The sequence below is a fragment of the Geospiza fortis genome, unplaced genomic scaffold (genome assembly GCF_000277835.1).
Source record: "Geospiza fortis unplaced genomic scaffold, GeoFor_1.0 scaffold102, whole genome shotgun sequence".
In the NCBI taxonomy this organism is placed as follows: Eukaryota; Metazoa; Chordata; class Aves; order Passeriformes; family Thraupidae; genus Geospiza; species Geospiza fortis.
Window position 1 is genome coordinate 2,603,915 of NW_005054373.1, and position 6,920 is coordinate 2,610,834.

General features: G+C 58.3%; 2 protein-coding genes across 2 annotated transcripts in view; one reads left to right on the plus strand and one right to left on the minus strand.

The window, feature by feature from the left end:
- ZNF276 (zinc finger protein 276) overlaps positions 1 to 4,816 on the plus strand; it is a 6,680-nt gene extending 1,864 nt beyond the window's left edge. Inside the window, exons 5-12 of the mRNA XM_031060131.1 lie at positions 2 to 56; positions 888 to 966; positions 1,981 to 2,061; positions 2,350 to 2,460; positions 2,535 to 2,610; positions 2,973 to 3,090; positions 3,313 to 3,412; positions 4,049 to 4,816. Of these exons, the coding sequence (XP_030915991.1) occupies positions 2 to 56; positions 888 to 966; positions 1,981 to 2,061; positions 2,350 to 2,460; positions 2,535 to 2,610; positions 2,973 to 3,090; positions 3,313 to 3,412; positions 4,049 to 4,334 (906 nt within the window). The 3' untranslated portion in view covers positions 4,335 to 4,816. The remainder of the gene's footprint in view (position 1; positions 57 to 887; positions 967 to 1,980; positions 2,062 to 2,349; positions 2,461 to 2,534; positions 2,611 to 2,972; positions 3,091 to 3,312; positions 3,413 to 4,048) is intronic.
- FANCA (FA complementation group A) overlaps positions 4,742 to 6,920 on the minus strand; it is a 37,399-nt gene continuing 35,220 nt past the window's right edge. The window contains exons 40-43 of the mRNA XM_031060133.1: positions 6,657 to 6,732; positions 6,146 to 6,287; positions 5,496 to 5,585; positions 4,742 to 5,002 (exon numbers count right to left, since the gene is read on the minus strand). Of these exons, the coding sequence (XP_030915993.1) occupies positions 4,883 to 5,002; positions 5,496 to 5,585; positions 6,146 to 6,287; positions 6,657 to 6,732 (428 nt within the window). The 3' untranslated portion in view covers positions 4,742 to 4,882. The remainder of the gene's footprint in view (positions 5,003 to 5,495; positions 5,586 to 6,145; positions 6,288 to 6,656; positions 6,733 to 6,920) is intronic.

Genomic DNA, 6,920 nt, shown 5'->3' on the forward strand with positions numbered 1-6,920 from the left:
CTCCGTCCGGGAGCAGGCCCTGCCGCAGCCCGTGTCCCCTCTGAGCACTGCCACAGGTAAGGGATTTGCTTCCTGAGCTCTGTCCTGGCCTCAGGGGAAGGAAAGGGAGCTGGACAGGTGGCCCAGGGAGCGACAAGGGGCTGGGCCCTCTCCTTGGAGACTGCTGTTCCTCAAGAAGGGTGCAGATCCTTCTGGGAAGTGCTCAGAGACTGGCCTCTGATTGAGGGGGAGGATGCTGAGCAGTGCAGAAGGGACAGGGGAACACAGGGTCATACTCCTGGCCCTGTGTGCTGTTCCCATTCTGATAGAGGGGAGACCCTGCTGCCAGGCTCTTCCTGAGGATATGGAATGGTCACTGGTTCCTCAGCACCGTGTTTGCCAGATGTTTCTTTTGGCTCAACCCTGAAGCTGGGTTTCCCTGCTGTGCAGCAGCTGATGCTGAATCCCAGGAGGCCCTTCTGCCCCTAAAGGAAAACTGCTGAGTGGGTTTGGCCTGGGTGCACTGCCCCAAACACCACTAACAGAAGTGAGGAATGAACACCCATTTTGAGTTCCAGAAGTGGGGCTGTGTTTAGCTCCAGCACCCACAGGAGATGTCAGCTGCTGGACACAAGAATGGCAGCTGGGGGACAATTCTTTCAGTTACAGGTGTCTCAGGAGGAACCAAAAGCTGCTCCTGGGAGCTGCAGGGTCAGGGGGCACACAGGGAGAGCCGTTTCTGGGCAGAGGGGACAGTTTGGTTCATACAATCACTGATTGCCATGGAGCACGTGTTCCCCCCGGTGTGACCACGCGAGTGCAGCCGGAGCAGTCGGCTCCTCCTCGGCCGCTGGGGCTCTGCTGCTTTTCCTTGTAACCCACCGTGTTCTCCTTCCTTCCCTCCCTAGGACAGTTGAGTGGGAAGCAGGTTCTGTCTGCAACGTCGGATGAGCGGGTAAAAGACGAGTTCAGTGACCTTTCTGAGGGGTGAGAGAAGAGTGGGTTTAACATAGCCTAAATGTCTTCTTTGCCAGTGGGAACCCCCAGCCCAGGGAGCTCTTTCTCCACCAGTGCCAGGGGCTTGGAGCCGTGGCTCTGCTGCAGCCATCACAGAGCTTGTGGCACTGGGGCTCTGAGCTCCCTCCTGTGCTCTGGGGGGTTTGCACACACGTGTGCTCCGTGTTTGTGGGCTGCTCCCAGCAGTCCTGGCCCTGCTTGTTCCCCTCTCTGCTGGGGAAGGAGCCGGGAGCTGCTGTGGGAGTGCAGTGGGAGCGGGAGTGCAGGCACGGGGTGGCACGTGGAGAAACCACCTTGTTTGCTCCTGGGGAGAGCCTTTAACTGGGAAATGGGAGAGGGAGGGACCTGGCAGCTCTGCAGTCCGTTGTGAGTGAGGATTTGGCTCAGTCCAGCACAGGGGTTTGGAATGGGGCTGTAAGACAGGAATCCAGGCACTGCGAGTCTAAAGGGCCAAGTGCAGAGTGACTCCAGTGTCAGCTGAGCCTGTCAGCTGTCACATTAAAAGGGCCGCAAGGATTTATTGCCTATTTCCTGTCTTCAGGAATTAATTGCTTCTTGTATGGCTTAAGGCCTAAAAGGAGGAAAAAGGAAAGTCCAAGTGTGGCTGTTACATTTGAGGGAATACAGAATGACCCGCAGCTTCATTAACCTGCGCCAGACAATTATGTGACATTCTTGCTCCACAAAATTCCTTTTCTCAGTAGAGGAAGCAGCAGCCACATCCCTCACCCATGAATAGATCTTTTCAGTAACAGCCGTTTTTTTGTTCTCCTGACAGTGGTTTGATTATTCTTGCAGAGATTTAGCCCTCAAAGGACCTGGTTTGGGTCCTTGCTGCGTTCACCGGCGCTGTGTTTGCCTGGGGAGAGGATGGGGAGGAGAACACGTGCCCTGGGGGGGGTTGGATGTGCTGGGAATGGGGAACTGCTGGTGCTGAGGGTCAGCCCGAGGTCACCTTGGTAAAGGGCAGCTTCTCCCTCTCAGGGACTTCTTGAGCGACGACGAAAGCGAGAAGAGAAACGTGCAGTCCTCAGATGACTCCTTCGAGCCTTACCCCGAGAAGAAGTAAGGGGCTCTCAGGGTGGGTGGGGGGCTGGTGCCCACCCCCGTGGGGCTGACATGCCTTTCCTTGGGGCTCTGTTCCCTACCCAGAGATGCCCCCAAGCTCCCCACTGGGTTAAACTGGCTGGGCCCTCATCCCCAGCCTGGCACAGCCACAGCCTGGCTCATGCACCTGGGGCTGTGTGTGCTCCTGCTCTGCCAGGTCACAGGCAGGTCTGACAGCTGGGGACACTTTGGTGGGTCTAAAACCAAGACCAAGTCTTAAACCACTGTCCTGGTTCTTTCTTGGAGGGTTTCTGGCAAGAAAAGCGACAGTAAAGAAGCAAAGAAGGCGGAAGAGCCCAAAATAAGGAAGAAGCCGGGTCCTAAGCCAGGCTGGAAAAAAAAAATCAAATGTGAAAGGTAAGGAGGGTCCCTCAGGGCTGGGCGGGGCTGCAGCCCCACAGCCACAACACCTCACACACCTCTGCTTGCAGGGAGGAGCTGCCCACCATCTACAAGTGTCCTTACCAGGGCTGCACTGCTGTCTACAGAGGGGCTGATGGCATGAAGGTGAGCTCGGGCTCTGCTCCTGTCCCACACTGGTGCCTCCCAGTACTCTGCAGCCACTTCCGTTGAGCAGAGGATCTCTGATGGGTTTAATTCCCCACCCTGCTCTGCAGGAGGCAGTGAGCCACTAAAAGCAGCCTGCTGGGAGTCCTGGCCTTTTCCAGGCTCTGGCTGTCCCTGTTTCTCCTGTCCTGGAAGCCTGCCACCGGCTCGCAGCAGCCCTTGGAGCAGGCTGCACGGTGTCCAGCTGCAGCCCCTGCTGCCAGGGCTGGATTGGGATGCAGATCCGTTTTGCACATGGTGGTCTCGGTGGTGTTTGGGGATCCATGTTGTTCCCTGTCAGAAGCTCTGTCCTTGCTTTGCAGAAACACATCAAGGAGCACCACGAGGAGGTGCGGGAGAGGCCCTGCCCTCACCCTGGCTGCAACAAGGTGTTCATGATCGACCGGTACCTGCAGCGGCACGTCAAGCTCATCCACACAGGTGGGTCCCAGCAGCTGGCAGGGCACACACACCTCGTGGTGCCCTGTTAGGGGGTGCTGAGGCTCTGGGGGAAGGGGGCACAGGGCTCCCTGTGTGCCTGTGAACGTGGAACAAGCTGTTGTGCAGGGGAGGGGTTCAGACTCGCACAGGGAGCGTGGCAGCTGTGTGTGCAGGGCACGTCCTGGAGCTCAGCAGAGCCATGACTCCCTGTTTCTGTGGCAGAGGTACGGAACTATATCTGTGATGAGTGTGGGCAGACCTTCAAGCAACGCAAACACCTCTCGGTGCATCAGATGCGGCACTCGGGAGCGAAGCCCCTGCAGTAAGTGATTCCAGTGGGGATAGAGGGGGCAGTCACTGACCCTGGCACGGGAATTCTGGGATGCAAACCCTGCCTGGAGCTGGCAGCATCCTGCCTGGATCACTTTAAACGGAATGAATGAGGACAGGGTCATGGAGCACCTCTGCTATGAGGAAAGGCTCAGAGAGCTGGGTGTGTGCAGGCTGGAGAAGATTCCAGGGAGACCTTAGAGCCCCTTGCAGGGCCTAAAGAGGCTCCAGGAGAGCTGGAGAGGGATTTGGGACAAGGTCCTGGAGTAACAGGACAAGGGGGAATGGCTTCCCACTGCCAAAATGGTGGGGTTAAATGGGATATTGGAAAGATGCTCTTTCCTGTGAGGATGGTGAGGCCCTGGCACAGGCTGTGGACTCCCCATCCCTGGAAGTGTTCAAGGCCAGGTTGGATGAAGCTTGGAGCAGCCTGGGATAGTGGAAGGTGTGAGGGATGTGGATAGTGGCAGGGGGTGGGATGGGATGTGCTTTAAGGTCCCTTCCCACCCAAACCACCCCAGGATTCAGGGATTCAATGAAGTGTCCATTCCCAGCGCCTGCTCCAGCTGCAGCACTCCTGGCTGAGGGAGGCAGCAGCAGCTGGTGCTGAGCCCCTGTGCCCCGGCAGGTGTGAGATCTGCGGGTTCCAGTGCCGCCAGCGCGCCTCCCTCAAGTACCACATGACCAAGCACAAAGCCGAGGCCGAGCTGGAGTTCGCCTGCGACCAGTGCGGGAAGCGCTTCGAGAAGGCTCACAACCTCAACGTGCACATGTCCATGGTGCACCCTCTGACCCAGGCTCAGGACAAGGGCAAGGCGCTGGAGCCAGAGCCCCTCCTGCTCCTCGCTCCTGCAGGGACTGCGCAGGGCCAGGCGGTGAAGCCAGAAGTGACTGCGGAGCCCGAGCCCACCTGAGGGGCCCGGCCCAGCCCCATAGGAGCCGTTCTGGCACCGGAGATTTTTAATCTACGTTTTAGTCTCCCAAAGAACTCGGTGGAATTAGCTTCAGCTTGCTCAGAAAGGCTTGTTCTCATGCAGTGATTGCCATGCTCACGTCTGATTCAGCAGTGTTGTACTAAGAGTGTCTAATCCCAGGGGAGGGACCTTGGCAGCACCTCCGTGTCCCCAGCCCCACGCACACGTTGTACAAACCAAGTTGGCCACAACTGTTCCCTGCCTGCACAGAGGTGCCCCTGGGGGCTCCGGGGGGACAGAGGACAGTGGGACAACTTTAAGGAGACATTTTGTTTTGGAAAAGAAGAAGAAGAAAAAAAAAACAACAAACCAACAACATAATTATGAGTCCCAAAGCAAGTCTAAACTGAAAATTTGTAACCTACTTTTTATTGTAACAAGAGCTTCATGGTTATGCTTGTAATAAATTATTTACAAAGTAATTTGAAAAGAAATGGCCCAGGTGAGAAAGGTGGCTCCCTGTGTTAGGTGTAGGTGAGGTGCTGGGCTCAGTCCATTCCTCGGAACAGTTCCAGCTCTTCCTCCAGCTCCACATCCACAGCAGGCCGGGAGAAGTGCAGAAGGGTGGCTGCCAGCTCTGGGTCGAGTTCCTCACAGGTGCTGAGGAGCTGGGGAAGGGCAGGGAGCCAGATTAGATCTGCTCGAGCTTCCTCAAGGCCAGTTCCAGCAGCACCGGGGCCTTTTGCTGCCTTCTCAGCCAAGCACAGGCAGAGGAGGGGGAAAATTCCACTCATGGCCGCGGCTGTGCCTGACAATTCCCTCGGACCGAGCGGGAACGGCCACACGAGGGCAGGGCTGGATGTGCTGGGAACGGTGGAGGATGAGGAGGATGAGGCCATGGCACGGCTGGGCACCAGGGCTGCCCCTGCTCCCAGGTGAGTTAGAGCAGCACGGGGCATCCCCAGGTGGGTCAGGGGAGCACAGGGCATCCCCAGGTGGGTCAGGGAACATGGGGCATCCCCAGGTGGGTCAGGGGAGCACGGGCTTGGCACAGGTAGGGGATCAGTGCCCGGGGGAGCTGCAGCAGCACTCCCAGCTCCCACGGGCAGGAAAGGGGAGCACTGCTCCTACCGGCTGGATAAGGGGGAGCACTGCTCCTACCGGCTGGATGTTGCCAAGGCTCTGGGCAGGGCAGTGGGGGATGGCTCCCAGCAGGAACTGCCGGGCTGCAGAGATCAGCTCCAGGGGATCCTGCACGACACAGGAGAGACAACGGGGGCAGAACGTCACCCTCAGCCCATCCCTGCCTCCAGAAGAGAAGCAGAAGCCACAGCCCCACACCCGAGGCTGTCACAGCTCAGAGGGCAGGGGGTGTTTGGGGTTTGGGAGCAGCCCTGGCAGTTCTCTCTGTCCCAGGGGATGAGGAACCTGCAGGAGCCCCCTCTGCTCTGCACGGGAAGGTGGGAACAAGAGAGATGCTGCAAGTGCTGCTGCAGGGGGAGAGCTGAAGAACAGGATCAGTTACAAGAGGTTTTGAGCTGGAGATGGGTGGATTTAGACTGGATATTAGGAAGAAATTTTTCTCAGTGAGGCTGGGGAGGCCCTGGCACAGGTGCCCAGAGCAGCTGTGGCTGTCCCATCCCTGGAAGTGTCCAAGGCCAGGCTGGACAGGGCTTGGACCACCCTGGGACAGTGGAAGGTGTCCCTGCCCAGGGCAGGGGGTGGAACAGGAGGAGGTTTAAGGTAATTTCCAACCCAAACCATTCTGGGAGTCTATGACAGGAGAAAAAAGGAGTCCAGGCTTTGCTTACGTGCTCTGTGGGGTGTGGATCAGACTGTGGCAGGACTTGCCCTTCCACAAAGAGCTGCAGCAGCTGGATGTACATCTGGAGAGCCACGCTGAGGAAGGTGGGCTCCTGCTGGAGCAGCTCCTGCTGGAAGCTGGGGGTGAGGCTGGAGGGGTCACACGTGGGCTCTGTTAGCTCTGGGTCCATGGCACACACACAGGCACCAGGCAAACACAGCTGCTGCTCTGCCCTGTCTGGTTTGAGTCCCGTGGCATGCAGCCCCCCCCCCCCAGGAGGCAAAGCCAGCTCCCAAACCTTGTGTTTGGAGCACAGGGCTGAAGGGACACTTGTGGCACAGCTCTTTGGCAGAAGGTACAGAGCTCCTCAAACAGCACCGAGCCTGACGAGGTTCTCGGTGGCTCAGGGAAGAGGTAACTGTGCTCACCCAGAGGCCAGCAGTGCTGTTACCTCTGTGCCAGCTGCTGTGGGTGCCAGCCATGCCCCCATGCCCCCTCCCAGCCCAGCAGGGCAGTACCTGTAGAAGGCCAGGGGCAGGAGCCGGGTGTGCTGCTGCGAGGCTGCTCTGTGCAGGACATGGAACCTCCCAGGGGCTGCAGGGACAGCAGGGACACTGAGGGGATAGCAGGGACACTGGGACCTTCAGAGAGCCCCACCTCACCCCTCCTGCCCCTGCAGCAGCACAGGGGCTGCACAGTTTCCTTCCAGGCCGCAATAAATGCAGGTGCTTGGGGGTGGTGACCAGCAAGAGAAGGAAGTTGTCCCTTCAGGCTTTATCTGC